Source organism: Haliotis rubra, unplaced genomic scaffold (genome assembly GCF_003918875.1).
Source record: "Haliotis rubra isolate DU_JTF1 unplaced genomic scaffold, ASM391887v1 Scf247, whole genome shotgun sequence".
In the NCBI taxonomy this organism is placed as follows: Eukaryota; Metazoa; Mollusca; class Gastropoda; order Lepetellida; family Haliotidae; genus Haliotis; species Haliotis rubra.
The window spans coordinates 392,698-414,076 of NW_025766525.1; the positions used below are offsets into that span (position 1 = coordinate 392,698).

Sequence of the window (21,379 nt, forward strand, 5' to 3'; positions counted from 1 at the left end):
AAGGTGTGTTGAGACTCATTGTGAAGCGAGCAAACAGCTTCAAATCTTAAGAGGATTATCGACTACTTTATAGAAGAACCTGCATGCAAACATCGCTCTCTAATAGGCCTTTATTAAATTGTCGAGCTTATTTCTTTAATGCCTGTGAGAGACAGCCAGTCAATAGCGCACTGTGCGCTCTCTCGACTGGGGCAGTGGTTCCTGATAGATCGGGTTACCAATAAACAGGCTCTGCTGTACGATTAAACTGCTCTCAGTAACAAACAAGGACGCAGTCTCAGATTTCAGCCCTTGTATATTATCAAATATTCACTTCACGGAGACTTAAAATAAAAACACGATGGAGACATAAGGTTGACTGAGTGATGCCACTCCACTGCATTGGTTGGTAAGTGGAGGTACTCCACTATGGAATGTTTAGACACGAGAGTGTGTACTGTTCCTGACTTTAAACAGGAGGTTATATCATCAAAGTCACTGTTATTCCGCACGATCACATGATGTGTGATCACTGACAGGCCGTACGACTGACGACATACGAAGTGTCTGTGGTGGGAGGGTGGCACTGTCTGGGTGTGTTGGAGGGAGAGGGGCACTGTCTAGGTGTGTTGGAGGGAGGGGGGGCACTGTCTGGGTGTGTTGGAGGGAGGGGCACTGTCTGGAGAGGGTGTGTTGGAGGGAGGGGCACTGTCTAGGGTGTGGAGAGAGGGGGCACTGTCTGGGTGTGTTGGAGGGAGGGGGCACTGTCTGGGTGTGCTGGAGGGAGGGTGGCACTGTCTAGGTTTGTTGGGGAGGGTGGCACTGTCTAGGTGTGTTGGAGGGAGGGTGGCACTGTCAGGGTGTGTTGGAGGGAGGGGGGCACTGTCTGGGTGTGTTGTAGGGAGGGTGACACTGTCTGGGTGTGTTGTTGGGAGGGGCACTGTCTTGGTCTGTGGAGGGAGGGGCACTGTCTTGGTGTGTTGGAGGGAGGGTGGCACTGTCTGGGTGTGTTGGAGGGAGGGTGGCACTGTCTGGGTGTGTTGGAGGGAGGGTGGCACTGTCAGGGTGTGTTGGAGGGAGGGGCACTGTCTGGGTGTGTTGGAGGGAGGGGGCACTGTCTGGGTGTGTTGGAGGGAGGCGGGCACTGTCTGGGTGTGTTGGAGGGAGGGGGGCACTGTCTGGGTGTGTTGGAGGGAGGGTGGCACTGTCTGGATTTGTTGGAGGGAGGGTGGCACTTTCTGGGTGTGTTAGGGGGGAAGGTGGCACTGTCTTGGTGTGTTGGAGGGAGGGTGACACTGTCTGGGTGTGTTTGAGGGAGGGTGGCACTGTCTGGGTGTGTTGGAGGGGGGGGGCACTGTATGGGTGTGTTGGAGGGAGGGGGGCACTGTCTGGGTGTGTTGGAGGGAGGGTGGCACTGTCTGGGTGTGTTGGAGGGAGGGTGGCACTGTCTTGGTGTGTTGTACAATAACGTCATTAAACGTGGCCACACGGGTTATATAGTCTCCCTGGTTATAGTGAATATTACACTTCTAGTATGCCCAGGTCGGTGTACACTCCAGTACGGGATTATACGTTCTCGTATACACAGATACTTGGGCCGACTTTGCCACACCTGAAAAGGACAAGCCCTCGTCTATAAGACAACATGTGAAGTCCTTTCTTGTTTTTTAAGAGAACATGTGAAGCCCTTTTGTTGTCCTTTAATAACAACATGTGAAACCCTTATTTGTTCTTCAAGTGCAACATGTGAAGCCCTTTCTTGTCCTTTAATAGCAACATGTGAAACGCTTAGTTTTTTTTCAGGTGCAACATGTGAAACCCTTACGTGTTCTTCAAGTGCAATATGTGAAACCCTTACATGTTCTTCAAGTGTAATATGTGACCTTCTGTTCGACTGTACACTTTTAAAGCCAGTGCTTGACTGCTTGGAGCCATTTGGAGGCCATTTTGTCCCTCTGTACAAATTCAAAAAGTTATCTCCGCTCGTTGTAGAAGACTGGCAACACCCGTAACAGAAAAACCAAGGAGTCTATAACTGTCCGGTCAGGGCCAGGTTGTATATTTATTGGCCATGCTGTAGTTGACGTGGTGGCCGGTGTCCCAACAGGTGTACACACGCCAGGTGTACACACGTCATGGTATCAGTGGCTGTCACTGAAGGGGATACGGGACACAAGAGAACTGTAAACATGGCCTCAAACAACCAGGCTTTATCTCTGACAAATGACACAAGCGTGTGTGTTGTATCAACTTACAGCAGAGGAGTGGGCTGTCCACGGGTACCCCACAGCTACCCCACAGACACTCACCAAGTGCGCTCGCTGTAGTACTGTACGGGGTGGGGCAGTATGTCTGGAGGGAGAGGAGTCAACCCTGTCACAATTTATCTTACATGGTGCCATGCTTGCCGACTTTTTGCGAAGGCCTGATGTCATCACTGACTCTCTGTGAGCCATTCCTACCATCTCCGCCACTGTACTACGTTCAGTGGAATTATTGGACCCGGTTATTCTCTGACGTCAACGTGTTGCTCCTTTAAACACCCTGACACATTCCGTCAAGCATCAGCATCTGGTCACATAAACTCATCCTTCACAGGTTTGAAGACGGACTCAGCTACTGTAGGCTTCTGGGTGGTGGACTTTGTAATCAAGGGAACCATCTAAATGGACTTCGCATAGTTGCATACTTCGTAATTGAACAACGCATGGCTGTAATTTATGTCACCGACAAATACGGGCATGAACAGTACAGTATTTTATGTTACTGAATTATAAAGAGCTTTGTTATATTTTACGGGAAAACGGCGTTGTGTATGACAGAATTGAACGACTGGTTGATTACGGAACTGAACGGTAAGGGGTTCTACATTGGGGCATTGAGCTGTAAGCGACTCTATTGCACAATCAAACTGTACTCGGTTTTCATGTTACGGAATTATTATAAGAATTTGGAACTGTACAGAGTGTTTCTGGTTCTATGTTACGGCAGTGGGCTGTTCGGGGTTGTATGTCATGGCAGGTGGCTGTTCGGGGTTGTATGTTACGGCAGTGAGCGGTTCGCGGTTCTATGTTACGGCAGTGGGCGGTTCGGGATTGTATGTTACGACAGTGGGCTGTTCGGGGTTGTATGTTACGACAGTGGTCTGTTCGGGGTTGTATGTTTCGGCAGTGGTCTGTTCGGGGTTGTATGTTACGGCAGTGAGCGGTTCCCGGTTCTATGTTACGGCAGTGGGCGGTTCGGGATTGTATGTTACGACAGTGGGCTGTTCGGGGTTGTGTGTTACGACAGTGGTCTGTTCGGGGTTGTATGTTTCGGCAGTGGGCGGTTCGGGGTTGTATGTTACGGCAGTGAGCGGTTCGCGGTTCTATGTTACGACAGTGGGCGGTTCGGGGTTGTATGTTACGGCAGTGGGCTGTTCGAGGTTGTATGTTACAGCAGTGGGCGGTTCGGGGTTGTATGTTACGGCAGTGGGCTGTTCGGGGTTGTATGTTACGACAGTGGGCGGTTCGGGGTTGTATGTTACGGCAGTGGTCTGTTCGGGGTTGTATGTTACCACAGTGGTCGGTTCGGGGTTGTATGTTACGGCAGTGGGTTGTTCGGGGTTGTATGTTACGACGGTGGGCTGTTCGGGGTTGTATGATACGGCAGTGGGCTGTTCGGGGTTCTATGTTACGACAGTGGGCGGTTCGGGGTTGTATGTTACGACAGTGGGCGGTTCGCGGTTCTATGTTACGACAGTGGGCGGTTCGGGGTTCTTTGTTACGGCAGTGGACGATTCGGGACTGTATGTTACGACGGTGGGCTGTTCGGGGTTGTATGATACGGCAGTGGGCTGTTCGGGGTTGTATGTTACGACAGTGGGCGGTTCGGGGTTGTATGTTACGGCAGTGGGCGGTTCGCGGTTCTATGTTACGACAGTGGGCGGTTCGGGGTTCTGTGTTACGGCAGTGGACGATTCGGGACTGTATGTTACGGCAGTGGGCGGTTTGGGGTTCTATGTTACGGCAGTGAGCGGTTCGCGGTTCTATGTTACGACAGTGGGCTGTTCGGGACTGTATGTTACGACAGTGGGCTGTCCGGGACTGTATGTTACGGCAGTGAGCGGTTCGCGGTTCTATGTTACGGCAGTGAGCGGTTCGCGGTTCTGTGTTACGGCAGTGGGCTGTTCGGGGTTGTATGTTACGACAGTGGTCTGTTCGGGGTTGTATGATACGGCAGTGGGCTGTTCGGGGTTGTATTTACGGGACTGTACCTTACAGGGTTGTAGGGCTAACTGTCTCAATACACAGTTGGAGGAGCTTTGAGATAATATAATTCAACCCTCAGGTGTAGATATAATTAGATATACATTACCATATATGCAACAGTGAGATGAATGACTATAGGTTTCTGTGTAATGAGTCATGACGTGGGTATGACTCGCATCTCTCTGCATACATGCAGGTAAACACAAGGCGGACCTTTAGTCTCCCTGAACGCCGTGAGTCCGCTCAAAACACTTTCATCTATAGTTAGATCCACGTGTATCGATACACATGCCCCCTCCTACCACTGACACAGCATAATTCCGTCAAATACCTGCCTACGTCCTTAGCCGACCTTACCTGGCTGTAAGACGTGACACCTGGCCGTCGCTATGCATCAAAGAGAAACACGAGTTCAAAGCTAATTGTTTCCGCGTGTCTGTATGTGAGTAACAACAGGTAATGGTCAGCTTGTGGCCGGATTGTCTCACCTGAGAGCGCGTTGTAAAGGATAATTCTGAATGAAGGCGGAATAGAGCTGGATTTCCTGAAACCCCCTCCTCCATCTGCAGGTAATTACACGTGTGTTTACGGGGCAGGTAAGCCGCGATGACATGGGATGTGTGTTATCTTGTAATGTGATATAGATAGCCTGTTATATTGCTGTTATATCACTGATGTGGCGAGTTAGGCTTTAGCAGGGAGACTATTTAACGTTGTACAGTATCCCTTGGCTTTAGATACAATACATTGGTGTGGTGTTACGAGACGACACACAGTGGAGAGTGAATTACCTGACTTGAACTGTTGTTACATGCTGCAGCACTAGATGGACCCATCATCTGCGGCAACACAGCCAATAATATCTCATACTGAATGATATGGAAGAACACAGTCTGCTTGCTGTGGTGATTTATTCAATCTGTTTCTGTTCAATAGGTACCTGAAGTTAACGACTTTCTGGTATTCTAAATTTGTATTGCAGAAAATTCAGATATGAGATTTAAACGACTCATACATAGATTACATTTAGAAGTCTGCTTAAATTCCCTGCGATAGTGCTGCCAATCTGTTTAGTTGCTTCTGTCAACATCCAACTAGATGTATCAACGTAAGAGACAGTTTGAGGACATGATGTGTATAGCAGAACTGGTTAAAGAAGATCTGTCATGAACTGTCCTTTCTTTGTTGATCAACATGACTTGATTGTGAAAAGTCGAACATGCTTTACAAAACAAGGGCTTAACATCTCTAATTACACAGAACTGGTTAAAGAAGATCTGCCATGAACTGTCCTTTCTTTGTTGATCAACATGACTTGATTGTGAAAAGTCGAACATGCTTTACAAAACAAGGGCTTAACATCTCTAATTACACAGAACTGGTTAAAGAAGATCTGCCATGAACTGTCCTTTCTTTGTTGATCAACATGACTTGATTGTGAAAAGTCGAACATGCTTTACAAAACAATGGCTTAACATCTTTAGGTATCAAGTGGTGGTTCGACACCATATCAAATGTGCAGACTCGGGTTTCACGCTTTGTCATGTTCTTTGAACAAATCCCTCTGCCCCACTAAGACTTCCTCTAGAACTGTTTTTGAGTGTTTTGGGGGTAATCTATCGAAGCCATGATGTTCTCATGTGTATCACATTGTAAGTAACTAACGCTAGTGTTGTGTGGAGGCGGGGAGAGTGGAATGAGAGGGCTTGCTAAGTCACGGTGTCACTTCGTCACGCAAGTGTCACAGTGGCCCTAGTCACGGATATCGCGTTGTAAAAGGGATGATAGACGGAAGACTTCAGATTAATCCTTTCAAATACAAATATAAATGTTCGTTATAATCAACAATCCTGTACACACTCAAGTGTAATCATAATAAAATACTTAAATCTGTAATACTTACCTCTCAGTGTTATAAGGATAATTGCAGAAATTTCATGCAAAATAGAACTGGGCTTTTCTTTTCTTTGTTTTGCATTTTGGTCTGGGGATTTTGTTGTGTGTTGCTGTTGTTTGTTTGTTTTGTGGTGGTGTTGTTTTTGGGAGAACTCTCCCTACTGTGGCTGTAAGAGCAGACATGGGTTGGCTGTCAAATATAACAAATTAAAAATAGAAGTTGTTCGTTGCTTGAATTCCTTGAATACAGCCCCTCCGGATAGACTGACTGCTTGAATTGAAAACCGGTCGTCCCGAAGTCCTGTGATGGTAGAACGTTAAGGCAACGTGGCTGTTTGGAATTGACAGATTGGGGTGTTTATAATATACTGAACGCCATTGAAAACGCACCAGTCTAAAATTGTTCATATTTTCATCAAGATGGATTTCAGCATGACAATGATCAATGAATATAACTAACATGAAGTCGAAAGGCATGTCCAGTTGAAAAAATGCTTTAGAAACAAATTCTTGTCCACAGTATGACTCTTAATTCCAAAATGCATCAACATGCAGCCACGCCATGAAAAAAGCGCGAATTTCATTCTGAAATCATACTGACTGTGATATTAAAAGCAGGTGTATGAGAACCGATTCTCATTGCTTCACTAACGATTGTGAAACGAGGACAGAGATGCCGAGGTTAACACTTCAAGAAAGAGAACGTGCACTAGGCATGATTCAGGTTGGCACCAGCAGCAGGGATATTGCTCGACAACTTGGACTTGGCCACTCTTGGATGATGGGAGTGTCATGGTTTGGGGTGGAATAAATTACAATCACAGGACTGCCTTCATGTCTGTCAAGGGAGAGTTAATGCCCTTTATTACCGTGAGCAGATTCTTCAGAATCACATCGTATCTGTCTTCAATCGCCACCAAGATGTCCATACTTTTCAACAGGACAACGCACGGGCACACACAACAAGACCTTCCATGCAGTATCTGGCCCAGCAACACATCCAGGTTATTCATTGGCCAGCACAGTCGCCAGATGTATCCCCCATGGAGCACTTGTGGGACGAAATTGGTCAAAGTCTTTTTGGACAACAGATGCGAAACATCCGGGAACTTGAGGCTGCACTACTGCAGAAGTGGAATGCCATCCTCAAGAACTCTATTCGGACGCTTACTGACTCAATGAGGAGACGCTGAACTGCATGTGTCAATGCAAATGGCGGTCACACGCGATATTGACTTTTCGATTTGACCCCACGTGTGTTTGATCCTTTCTGACTGTGAAACGTTTCAATGAATGAGCGTCTTTTCTGTGTTGTTATTTTTGTCAGTCGTCCATCTGTTATTATCCACTCAATAATTATCAATTCCTTACACGTGCTTTTAATAATCTGAACTTTTATAAGTGGTGTATTTTCAATGATGTTCAGTATATATTTAATTTAGATTTTCAAATTGATAACTTCAAATCTCAGACATCGATGTGGAAAAATGGACAAGATCAACCTTAAGGGCAAAATATACAGTATTTTTTTATTAGTTAAGGTAGAGTGCATCAACCCAACTTCAGCTACACCTTTGCTGGACACACATGCTATTTCCTTGCTCGAGCCGATGTCTAAATGTCTAATAGATGTCCAATGAGTCAACATAGAGGTCGTTATATATGTCCGAAAACTCTGACCGTTAGCAAATTATGCAATACTCAAAATGTTTGAGTAAGAGACCAGTTTTAAGAGACATGTAATTGTCATGCTGTCCATGATTACATCTGTGGCAGACAACACCCATTGTGATTCCTCTGTGTATCACCATGACATCAAATGAACAAACAACGTACTTGCAGTGTGATGAGCGAGGAGGTTAACCTCTTGCTGCACCAATCTTCTCCTCTTGCTGCACCAATCTTCTCCTCTTGCTGCACCAATCTTCTCCTCTTGCTGCACCAATCTTCTCCTCTTGCTGCACCAATCTTCTCCTCTTGCTGCACCAATCTTCTCCTCTTGCTGCACCAATCTTCTCCTCTTGCTGCACCAATCTTCTCCTCTTGCTGCACTCATGCTCTCCTCTTGCTGCACTAATTCTCTCCTCTTCCTACACTAATCTGCTCTCCTCTTGCTGCACAACTAATCTCTCCTCTTTCCACACTAATGCTCTTCCTCTTGCTGCACCTAATCTTCTCCTCTTGCTGCACTAATGCTCTTCTCTTGCTGCACTAATTCTCTCTCTCCTCTTCCTGCTAACCCCTACACTAATCCTCTCCTGTTGCTACACTAATCCTCTCCTCTTGCTACCCAATCCTCTCCTCTTGCTACACCAATCCTCTCCTCTTGCTGCACAAATCCTCTCCTCTTGCTCGACTAATTCTCTCCTCTTCCTACACTAATCCCTTCCTCTTGCTGCACTAATCTTCTCTATATTTCAGAGAAGGACACATGATGCAATATACACTTCCTGATTCTTCTTTATGTAATATAAGCTCGTGTTTAGCTGTGTTTAACACTCTGTGAACGAGTATTGGGTTCTGGCATGTGTATGCCAGGTTGTATTGCATGGCAGTGTTTATACGGCTGTATGATATACTTGCGTGTGAGGGTGATTGGTGGTGCTGTATCACGCGGGTAGGCTTGTGCCAGTGTGTCTTGTGTTTGTAGTATGTGACTGTTTTGTAGTTGGTTGTGTTTATGCATGTGTATGGGTCTGTGTGAAGGTGTGCAGGTGTCCATATTCGTGGGAATGGTCTTACGTGTCCCTAGAAACAGCAACCTCTGCCTGGGTGGATGTACATGATGTTTCAACCTAATGTAATTACAGCACAACTAAAGTACCCTTGTACTTTATATAAGTCTCTACTGTGTACAGCGGCTGACACTTTAATATAATACACCCCCCCTCTCTCTCTCTCTCTCTCTCTCTCTCTCTCTCTCTCTCTCTCTCTCTCTCTCTCTCTCTCTCTCTCTCTCTCTCTCTCTCTCTCTCTCTCTCTCTCTCTCTCTCTCTCTCTCTCTCTCTCTCTCTCTCTCTCTTAACACAACGGCACTCACACTTGGAACTTGCTTAAAACATTGCATCATTATGCCGAACACCCGAACTGTATTCAGCTTTAACCTGTGTCTACCCACGCATTAAGGTGTGTTTCACATCTGTTGTGCCTGAGGGAGAGCTTTATATATAGTCCTCAATAACCCTATCAAGCTGTAGATAACTTTCCTATAATAGATTGATAAAACTTTTACAAAAACACTGCTGGGAATTTGGTTTCGATAAATTTGTATTGCATTGCAAATGTTCTTTTTTTAAACATTTAAAAACCTTTACACATCAAAGCAACCACTTTTCTAAATTATATGAGATTTCAGGACATAAATTCTGCGCTTTTCGCTTTTGTAGTTTCCACTTTATACAGTCCCACTGGCACACCAGAATTACATTACAACCCTACCCAGTCTCGGCCCGCGATATTAGTGACATTAGATATATACAGCTTGGTTGTGGACAAGGTGGTGGAGCAACAGTCGTAAGCTACCACCATATATAATTGCCTCGACTGCATGTGAATATTCAGTCCTGTGCACTGAATTGCATTACTCGCATTGTTCAACGAGATTCCAAGCGGACCAAACGAGACTATCAGGAGGTGCCTATGTATATAAGCTGCTTTGTAAGCAGCGATTAAACCACAACCAGGGACAAGCGTTATATGACTAACTCGATTACCGTTCTGTTTCTCAAAGGCTACAATAAGATCGATCCCGCGGCGAAAACACCACAAAGGACTGACTGATCTGACTATTGGGTAAATGATTAATGGACGATATACATCTTACGAGGGTTTTAGGCTACAGTTATGAGGAACTAACAGTAAATCTGCTGATTCAACCTCACAAACTGTTGCACAATACCAGATACACTGAATAATTAATCAATGGACGTGTAGATCATCGAAATAGGGAATATCTTAATCCAAAACTATAAATAATGAACAGAAAGAATGTTCTTTTAGGCCGCAGTTATATACAGCGTCAATACATTGTAGTTAAACCAGTGGTTAATAGTGTGAGCGACGATGCAGATCAGGGCACGGAGACATCAGCCAGTCGCACATTGGTACTATCTGATCTTCAGCAAAGTTGGTGACGTGCGGTGCCGGGGAAGTAATGTGTGTCGGAGTATCAGTGGGGAGAGAAAGAATGTGTGTCGGAGTATCAGTGGGGAGAGAAAGAATGTGTGTCGGAGTATCAGTGGGGAGAGAAAGGATGTGTGTCGGAGTATCAGTGGGGAGAGAAAGAATGTGTGTCGGAGTATCAGTGGGGAGAGAAAGAATGTGTGTCGGAGTATCAGTGGGGAGAGAAAGAATGTGTGTCGGAGTATCAGTGGGGAGAGAAAGAATGTGTGTCGGAGTATCAGTGTGGAGAGAAAGGATGTGTGTCGGAGTATCAGTGGGGAGAGAAAGAATGTGTATAGCAAAACACAAAACAGAATTCCTACGTCTGTGAGACTGGAAACACCGAGTCTCCTACAGCAGTCACGACAACGTCTAGAACTCTCTGGCCCTGCACTCGTTATACCCGGACCAGAACGCCCTGTTCTTTTCCATATATGATTAATGCATTTCACGAAAATATTCAAAGACGTTTTGTACATGAATCATACTGTTTAGGTCCAGGCTTTCACACTGACTGCATTGATTTGTGTCATTCTGTGCATACCCGTGTAAATGTCTTGACGTAAGGACCGCACCCGCAACTCTCCCACAATACCGGTTACATAGAGACCGGGTACACCGACACACGTCCCAGTACCGACGGCAGTAGAGTGCTATCGACCAACACAACTCACTCTCCTAACTTTGTCCTTCCAACAAAAAGAGCAAGGTAAATTTTATCTACTTTCTCTTATTGATTAGTTTTTTGCATGTGGTAACTCTATGATATATGGGATTAGCGTGTCTCGGGCCTGTAGGATTACCTTAATGGATTAATCCTTTGATCTCTAACCTCAGGTAAACCTATTCTGATCCTTATCGTATTATTCATCCAATCCATGATTTAATCAGCACAACGCTTTCAGTTTGTACCAAACACGCAGCTTCCTCGTTATTACGTCGTTTAGTTTACCGTGACTAATATTTCTATACATACCTCCAACGTCCCATCCGCGGAAACTGCATTATAACGAGGCGGCCTAGTTTATGAATGACGTTGGGCTCCGACTATAGTAGTCGATATGTCTATAGATGGCGGTGTCCAAAACACGATATGAATGACTGACTCGACGATCCCCAATAGACGGCGTTCACAGAGCATCCCCCCCTGACACGTGCCGGCAACGAAGGCGCGCTTTGTCCTGCGTGAGTTACCTGAATCGGGACGGAAGCAGAAGCTCAGGTGTGGTGTAGAACGCCGGCTGTAAAATACAGCCTGGCATGGACGTGTGACTGCAGGTAGGTCTGTTTACTTACACCACCAAACATCTAGTGATTGTCATGTGACAGGGATTGTAATAAGCCAACGTGTTGGGTCAGAAGTAGATCCGATCTGTGTTGATATTCTGTACACGTTGTTGACCGGTGACTACATCAGCGACGACAGGTGAGAGTTGTCTTGTCACGGATCTAGATCAGCACATTATGTGAACTTGTGGATGTGCATGTTATGAATGGCGCGTTACGGCGTTGTTTGAATCCCTGGCCTGTAGTCGAGTTGTTTCCTTGCCCAGAAGTCGAGTTGTTTCCTTGCCCCTGGAGTCCAGTTGTTTCCTTGCCCTGGAGTCCAGTTGTTTCCTTGCCTTGGAGTCGGGTTAATTTGGGACATGTAACCTGTGGACGTTGGTCGACGTAAGGAGGTTATTGGTCATCGGAACAGCTGTCACCTTGATTTTACCTGGATCTGTGACAATACTAGTTGTGTTCGTAGGTAGGTGTGTCACGTATATCTACCGCATGGATACATATAACAGTAACTGGAAGGCTGTACATATGACACATGCTGTACATGTCGTAGCTGTAGCTGCAGCCGGTGTTGTTGGAAGCCGTGCATGGTGCATGCCATATGCCACATAACCATCATCATCAGCTGGTTCAGTGAATAACACGAATGGGTTTCGCGATGAAATTCACATGATCCGCCATTCATTGTGAAATCGTGATGTAAATCACATTTGAGAGGTCACGTGACGTCAACGAGATATAATTTGAATTTCATCAAAACATTCATTCTAGTGAAAACAGATAGTATTTAGATGTACAGTATTTAACAGATTATATGTCGGTTTGGGAAGTCATGTTAGATCTATAATCACCACAGTATTGACTAAATGTTTGTTTGTTGGCTGCTCATGTTAATTTGATGATCAAGATTGGAAAGCTGAAATCTGAAATCACCTACCGCCATACACCAGTACCTAAAATCACGTTTTAATATCATCTTCAACAGCATCCACACAACACGCGATTATTATTATCATTTCACATGTAGATTCCGTTCTCAGAAATAGGTTGTTTTAACTGAATTTTGTTTAGGGGATTTCATGAAAACCACTGCAGAATTTCTGCAAGGTTTTGAAAGGTTTTGAGTTTCTGCCTGAGATGGTCCAAGCATTTCTGTCTATATTCACCTAGGTCTACACGTTGTCGGTACAGGTATATATGCTACCTATGTATCATGTCCCGGGTAAACAGCTGTGTCGTCGATTGTCGCCTTCCTACTGTCTGTAGTACACACTGGGCACAGACTCAGTGTCCATCTGGTAGCGGCGGTAGTCCGTGTCTCATGATGTGTACTTTAACACGCCGGCCATGAGATATGGGCTGTATACAACATACATTGACATTAAACTGCACCGCCAGCTCTGCTAACTGTCTCGGAGCTCATTGTGACGTCGTCACGTACAATGTAATCACGAGGTGTGACCACTGCTTTTGAGAGAATGAAGTGAAGTGAATTCGCTGTACCTGGGAGAACCTACATATCAAGTTGTAGAAGTGAATATAGTGTTGACCTCGGTTCTCTTTCCCCCTTGCTGACCTCGGCCGTATACATTCCGTGGAGTAGTTCCCCGACTGTAGGGAGTTATTGCATGTACCAATGTCCTGTATGCCATATGGAAATATACAGGTGCTACACCCCCCGTTCTTCTCCCTGTCCTTGTAGTATTTGCACGTGACTGTATCCACTGGATATTAATGCAAATTAGTACAATATTCCCGAAGTGTTACTGACAAATATAGTTCTGTTACATAGCTGGAAGTGTACACTGGACTCCACCGACGGACATATAGCAGAGACAATAGTTCCGTCGCTTTCATTTGCTAGGTTGTGTGCCCCACCAGATCAAATATACCCTATGGGCCGAAGCCTGGATCTATGTATCATCTACGAAAAATACATTTGGACGGAAAAGGCAAGATATTTTAGTGATATTTAGTGACTTCACATGACACCAAAGTACTCCCCCGACGCCATGACGTCAGCAAAATAAGGCACTCTGTTGACGAAGGTCATCACACCCTGTCTGTCCTGGATGTAAAGTCGAGCACTAGTACCAAGGCAGTCTATGGGCCAGGGTCATCACACCCTGTCTGTCCTGGGTGTACAGTCGAGTGCTAGTACCAAGGCAGTCTATGGGCCAGGGTCATCACACCCTGTCTGTCCTGGGTGTACAGTCGAGTACTAGTACCAAGGCAGTCTATGGGCCAGGGTCATCACACCCTGTCTGTCGTAGATGTACAGTCGAGTGCTAGTACCAAGGTCCCTGGATATACAGTCGGCAGTCTTTGGGCCAGGGTCATCACACCCTGTCTGTCCTGGATGTACAGTAGAGTACTAGTACCAAGGCAGTCTTTGGGCCAGGGTCATCACACCCTGTCTGTCCTGGATGTACAGTCGAGTACTAGTACCAAGGCAGTCTATGGGCCAGGGTCATCACACCCTGTCTGTCCTGGATGTACAGTCTGTCCTGGATGTACAGTACTAGTACCAAGGCAGTCTATGGGCCAGGGTCATCACACCCTGGTCTGTCCTGTACCAAGGCATGGGCCAGGGTCATCACAGTCTGTCTGTCCTATGTACCAAGTACCAAGCAGTCTATGGGCCAGGGTCATCACACCCTGTCTGTCCTGGATGTACAGTCGAGTGCTAGTACCAAGGCAGTCTATGGGCCAGGGTCATCACACCCCTGTCTGTCGTTGATGTACAGTCGAGCACTATGGGCCAGTACCAAGGCAGTCAAGGCAGTCTATGGGCCAGGGTCATCACACCCTGTCTGTCCTGGATATACAGTCGAGCACTAGTACCAAGGCAGTCTATGGGCCAGGGTCATCACACCCTGTCTATCCTGGATGTACAGTCTAGAGCACTAGTACCAAGGCAGTCTATGGACCCAGGGTCATCATCACACCCTTTCTGTCCTGGATGTACAGTCGAGTACTAGTACCAAGGCAGTCTATGGGCCAGGGTCATCACACCCTGTCTGTCCTGGATGTACAGTAGAGCACTAGTACCAAGGCAGTCTATGGGCCAGGGTCATCACACCCTGTCTGTCCTGGATGTACAGTCGAGTACTAGTACCAAGGCAGTCTATGGGCCAGGGTCATCACACCCTGTCTGTCCTGGATGTACAGTCGAGTACTAGTACCAAAGGCAGTCTATGGGCCAGGGTCATCACACCCTGTCTGTCCTGGATGTACAGTCGAGTACTAGTACCAAGGCAGTCTATGGGCCAGGGTCATCACACCCTGTCTGTCCTGGGTGTACAGTCGAGTACTAGTACCAAGGCAGTCTATGGGCCAGGGTCATCACACCCTGTCTGTCCTGGATGTACAGTCTATGGGCCAGAGTCACACCCTAGTAGCACTAGTACCAAGGCAGTCTTTGGGCCAGGGTCATCACACCCTGTCTGTCCTGGATGTACAGGCAGAGTCACTAGTACCAAGGCAGTCTATGGGCCAGGGTCATCAGTCGAGCCCTGTCTGTCCTGGATGTACAGTCGAGTGCTAGTACTAGTACCAAGGCAGTCTATGGACCAGGGTCATCACACCCTGTCTGTCCTGGGTGTGTACAGTCGAGCACTAGTACCAAAGGCAGTCTATGGGCCAGGGTCATCACACCCTGTCTGTCCTGGATGTACAGTCGAGTACTAGTACCAAGGCAGTCTGTCCTATGGGCCAGGGTCATCACACCCTGTCTGTCCTGGATGTACAGTCGAGCACTAGTACCAAGGCAGTCTATGGGCCAGGGTCATCACACCCTGTCTGTCCTGGATGTACAGTCGAGCACTAGTACCAAGGCAGTCTATGGACCAGGGTCATCACACCCTTTCTGTCCTGGATGTACAGTAGAGTACTAGTACCAAGGCAGTCTATGGTTCACAATGTTTGATATGCAGGCTGATGTGATATGCTCTATTTGAAAACGGCAAACCATTTGTAAAGTAGGCTAAATGAATTTTCACATTCTTCCCAAGCACGGTGTTTTATTTGAACACTGACGTTTATGCTGGGTGTTGAGTTTGACGTACAGGTGAGAGAAATCCTATACGTCCACAAGAGATGTAGTTAAAGAAACAGCTTCCTTGATCGAACCTGAGAGTCATTGATTTTTTTACTTCCCACGCAACTCAGTACCACATGTCAATACAACATAGAGTCCGCTAGATATTACATGTGTCCGCCATCAGTCGATACAGGTCCAGTGTGGACCACGGTCCTCACTCATCAGAAACATGGACCCATCGCCACGGAAGGTAATCCTTACATGGAATTCATTTTAACACATTCGATAAAATAGTTGTAGTCTTTTAACATTTCATAGAGCTCTAGTGGTCTTGCGTTTTGGTAAAATATTATTTTTAGAACAATAATTACTTTCTTTTCAACAGTTGTAATGATTTTCGAGTGAACTGATCCTACAAACTGTGACGAAAACCGCTAGCCTAGTGATACCGGCACATACAGAGTTACTGCCAAGGATGAATTACTTTGTTTCAAATTTCATCTGACGCTATTGATTTAGTCAACATTCCAAACAACTGTGTAATGCCACATCCCATGACGATGTAGCAGGTGCTGTGGCCGTGAATGTCGCTGTCCTGCTTCTCTGTGCAGGAACACAGCGTGTCTACAGCGTCATCCACATAGCCAGCCACGCGAGTCCAATGTTTAATTGATTACACGCGATGAATGCACTTGGTACCGTGTGTAATCTTCAAGATACGGATGGATCTATGCTGTATTCAGACAAAGGATTTCAATCAGGTATTAACTGCCTTTTGAATATATGTTCTATTACGCCATTACTATACAATGAATATGTAATACGTGTTGTTTATGATCAGCCATATGAATGGTCTGCTTTCTAGAAGTTTTTAATCTGTGACATGTTCTGTAAGCGTCTTGCGACTCGGTCTTGGATGTACACAAGGGATGTATGCTGTCTGACCGCATCAGGTAGTACACCGCACATCAGCATGCCTGTATCTGCCGCTGTCTGCTTGTGGTAGTTACATCTGTTTTATAGCGTCAAAGAAGAACGACGGATATTTGTTTTGTCCGCGATATAACGATGATTGTCCATGCTGCGATCACGTTACATTCCCATAACAATTACATACTGTGTTGTCAGGTGAACGTTACCTGTACAGTGTACTGGCATTAGTCACCGCCGTACATTCCCATAACAATTACATACATATACTGTGTTGTCAGGTGAACATTACCTCTATAACGTCATCTTGGCAGAGTCACCTCGGTGATGGGATTCTACTTCAACACCTGAGGTCGTGTGAAACATATACTTCTGGTTCAGGTATTATACTATAGGGAAATGGAGCAGGTGCTTTACTGATCGGTGACTCCCTGCTGTATTCAGTGTCGTGGGTAGTGTCTATACATAGTTCTCGGCAGTACAAAAGTCAGAGAGTCTGGCCTTTTACAACAAACAAGACTTGTCGAAGATCAATTCTAACCCGGATGTTCACGGGGGAGTCCATCTGACAACACAGAATATAGATTCTGCTAGGACCATTACCTAACGGTGCCACATACAAAACTTCCTGATAATGGAGTGCGAGTAAACGAGGTCCACTTTAACCTTGACGAACGACGCCAAGCTATCCCGTGTACAAGAGGTTGTATATGGTCCAAATAGTTGATATGTCATCATGAATATGTGTGTGTACTTCAAGGAACCACATCAACACATTCGGTGCATTGCAAATGACCTTGACATTCCGCTATGCTTGACCCTGATGGTTGCCTGATGGTTGCCAGTGGGGTACCTGTAGCAGGGTGTCAGTAATGAATATTGGCACAGCAGTGATGTGGGTCACGTGGCGAAAGAACGCCGCGACCTGTGGAGGTCAAGCTGTGCTGGGGGAAGGATTAATGAATATTCATGTACAGATTGGGGGGTTCATCTCCGAACGCTCCAGCCGAATCACGGGCAATCGCTTAATCCGCTCGACCTCAGTCACTTTCCTGAGTGTAACTCGAATTGCTGAAGAGCGAAAGAAAATGGAACGCCGCGGGTTTAGTTGGTGTTGTTGGTGTTCCTCTGTGTTTAGAAGACCTTACAGTGAGAAAAACAACAATAGCAATGTAAAGTATCATCAGCTGAAATGTATATCGGTCTCCATTCCATTTGTTGAAAGGAAAACAATGGTGCATCCACTGTTAGTGCCACTAATGTTTTAACTTTTACTCGTGTGCTTCTATAAGCATGTTGACAACCTGATTTTACCAAACAATGTATCCCCAAAACGTAATGGAATTTTATTTTATGTCTCGTGTGGACGTCTACATGTGTAAAGCAGCAGGTATAATAAATCCTGTGTACCTTTGGCCTTTAAACAGTATCTGTAACTGATGATGTTTGTAACCGTGTACCGTTGGCCTTTAAACAGTGTCTATAACTGATGATGTTTGTAACCGTGTACCGTTGGCCTTTAAACAGTGTCTTTAACTGATGATGCTGTAACCGTGTACCGTTGGCCTTTAAACAGTGTCTATAACTGATGATGTTTGTAACCGTGTACCGTTGGCCTTTAAACAGTGTCTATAACTGATGATGTTTGTAACCGTGTACCGTTGGCCTTTAAACAGTGTCTATAACTGATGATGTTTGTAACCGTGTACCGTTGGCCTTTAAACAGTGTCTATAACTGATGATGTTTGTAACCGTGTACCGTTGGCCTTTAAACAGTGTCTATAACTGATGATGTTTTGTAAACCGTGTACCGTTGGCCTTTAAACAGTGTCTATAACTGATGATGTTTGTAGCCGTGTACCGTTGGCCTTTAAACAGTGTCTATAACTGATGATGTTTGTAACCGTGTACCGTTGGCCTTTAAACAGTGTCTATAACTGATGATGTTTGTAACCGTGTACCGTTGGCCTTTAAACAGTGTCTATAACTGATGATGTTTGTAACCGTGTACCGTTGGCCTTTAAACAGTGTCTATAACTGATGATGTTTGTAACCGTGTACCGTTGGCCTTTAAACAGTGTCTTTAACTGATGATGTTTGTAACCGTGTACCGTTGGCCTTTAAACAGTGTCTTTAACTGATGATGCTGTAGCCGTGTACCGTTGGCCTTTAAACAGTGTCTATAACTGATGATGTTTGTAACCGTGTACCGTTGGCCTTTAAACAGTGTCTATAACTGATGATGTTTGTAACCATGTACCGTTGGCCTTTAAACAGTGTCTTTAACTGATGATGTTTGTAACCGTGTACCGTTGGCCTTTAAACAGTGTCTATAACTGATGATGTTTGTAAACCGCGGTACCGCTGGCCTTTAAACAGTGTCTGTAACTGATGATGTTTGTAACCGTGTACCGTTGGCCTTTAAACAGTGTCTGTAACTGATGATGTTTGTAACCGTGTACCGTTGGCCTTTTAAACAGTGTCTATAACTGATGATGTTTGTAACCGTGGTGCCGTTGGCCTTTAAACAGTGTCTATAACTGATGATGTTTGTAACCGTGTACCGTTGGCCTTTAAACAGTGTCTATAACTGATGATGTTTGTAACCGCCGGTACCGCTGGCCTTTAAACAGTGTCTATAACTGATGATGTTTGTAGCCGTGTACCGTTGGCCTTTAAAACAGTGTCTTTAACTGATGATGTTTGTAACCGTGTACCGTTGGCCTTTAAACAGTGTGTATAACTGATGATGTTTGTAACCGTGGTACCGTTGGCCTTTAAACAGTGTCTATAACTGATGATGTTTGTAACCGCGGTACCGCTGGCCTTTAAAACAGTGTCTATAACTGATGATGTTTGTAACCGTGGTACCGCTGGCCTTTAAACAGTGTCTTTAACTGATGATGTTTGTAACCGTGTACCGTTGGCCTTTAAACAGTGTCTTTAACTGATGATGCTGTAGCCGTGTACCGTTGGCCTTTAAACAGTGTCTATAACTGATGATGTTTGTAACCGTGGTACCGTTGGCCTTTAAACAGTGTCTATAACTGATGATGTTTGTAACCGCGGTACAGTTGGCCTTTTAAACAGTGTCTATAACTGATGATGTTTGTAACCGTGTACCGCTGGCCTTTAAACAGTGTCTATAACTGATGATGTTTGTAACCGTGTACAGTTGGCCTTTAAACAGTGTCTATAACTGATGATGTTTGTAACCGTGTACCGTTGGCCTTTAAACAGTGTCTATAACTGATGATGTTTGTAACCGTGGTACCGTTGGCCTTTAAACAGTGTCTTTAACTGATGATGCTGTAACCGTGTACCGTTGGCCTTTAAACAGTGTCTATAACTGATGATGTTTGTAACCGTGTACCGTTGGCCTTTAAACAGTGTCTATAACTGATGATGTTTGTAACCGCGTACCGCTGGCCTTTAAACAGTGTCTATAACTGATGATGTTTGTAACCGCGGTACCGTTGGCCTTTAAACAGTGTCTATAACTGATGATGTTTGTAACCGTGTACCGTTGGCCTTTAAACAGTGTCTATAACTGATGATGTTTGTAACCGTGGTACCGCTGGCCTTTAAACAGTGTCTATAACTGATGATGTTTGTAGCCGTGTACCGTTGGCCTTTAAACAGTGTCTATAACTGATGATGTTTGTAACCGTGTACCGTTGGCCTTTAAACAGTGTCTATAACTGATGATGTTTGTAACCCGTACAGTTGGCCTTTAAACAGTGTCTATAACTGATGATGTTTGTAACCGTGTACCGTTGGCCTTTAAACAGTGTCTATAACTGATGATGTTTGTAACCGTGTACCGTTGGCCTTTAAACAGTGTCTTTAACTGATGATGTTTGTAACCGTGTACCGTTGGCCTTTAAACAGTGTCTATAACTGATGATGTTTGTAACCGTGTACCGTTGGCCTTTAAACAGTGTCTATAACTGATGATGTTTGTAACCGTGTACCGTTGGCCTTTAAACAGTGTCTATAACTGATGATGTTTGTAACCGTGTACCGTTGGCCTTTAAACAGTGTCTATAACTGATGATGTTTGTAACCGCGGTACCGTTGGCCTTTAAACAGTGTCTATAACTGATGATGCTGTAGCCGTGTACCGTTGGCCTTTAAACAGTGTCTATAACTGATGATGTTTGTAAACCGTGTACCGTTGGCCTTTAAACAGTGTCTATAACTGATGATGTTTGTAACCGTGTACCGTTGGCCTTTAAACAGTGTCTATAACTGATGATGTTTGTAACCGTGTACCGTTGGCCTTTAAACAGTGTCTATAACTGATGATGTTTGTAACCGTGTACCGTTGGCCTGTTAAACAATATCTGTAACTGATGATGTTTGTAACCGTGTACCGTTGGCCTGTTAAACAGTATCTATAACTGATGATGTTGGTAACCGTGTACCGCTTATCTTTAAACAGTGTCTATAACTGATGATGTTTGTAACCGTGTACCGTTGGCCTTTAAACAGTGTCTATAACTGATGATGTTTGTAACCGTGTACCGTTGGCCTTTAAACAGTGTCTATAACTGATGATGTTTGTAACCGTGTACCGTTGGCCTTTAAACAGTGTCTATAACTGATGATGTTTGTAACCGTGTACCGTTGGCCTTTAAACAGTGTCTATAACTGATGATGTTTGTAACCGTGTACCGTTGGCCTTTAAACAGTGTCTATAACTGATGATGTTTGTAACCGTGTACCGTTGGCCTTTAAACAGTGTCTATAACTGATGATGTTTGTAACCGTGTACCGTTGGCCTGTTAAACAATATCTATAACTGATGATGTTGGTAACCGTGTACCGTTGGCCT

At 45.1% G+C, this 21,379-nt stretch overlaps 2 protein-coding genes across 9 annotated transcripts in view; one reads left to right on the forward strand and one right to left on the reverse strand.

Moving 5' to 3' along the window:
- LOC124279137 overlaps nt 1–21,379 on the forward strand; it is a 71,788-nt gene that overhangs the window by 27,817 nt on the left and 22,592 nt on the right. The window contains exons 1-2 of one of the 8 annotated variants that reach the window (XM_046714931.1): nt 10,893–10,995; nt 11,358–11,564. The exons of 2 other annotated variants lie outside the window; for them this stretch is intronic. The gene's annotated coding sequence lies outside the window, so the exon portion shown is untranslated. Of the gene's footprint in view, nt 1–4,538; nt 4,799–10,892; nt 10,996–11,357; nt 11,565–11,628; nt 11,713–11,935; nt 12,037–16,294; nt 16,374–21,379 lie in introns of those variants that run through there. 5 more of the 8 variants (XM_046714935.1, XM_046714932.1, XM_046714937.1 and 2 more) reach the window with 5 other exon arrangements.
- Nucleotides 600–8,181, reverse strand: LOC124279158 (proline-rich receptor-like protein kinase PERK2). Its single transcript, XM_046714959.1, has 3 exons — nt 7,962–8,181; nt 1,572–1,591; nt 600–1,187 (listed from the first exon to the last, which is right to left on the reverse strand). The coding sequence occupies exons 1-3, from the start codon at nt 8,179–8,181 to the stop codon at nt 600–602; spliced, it is 828 nt and encodes a 275-aa protein (XP_046570915.1).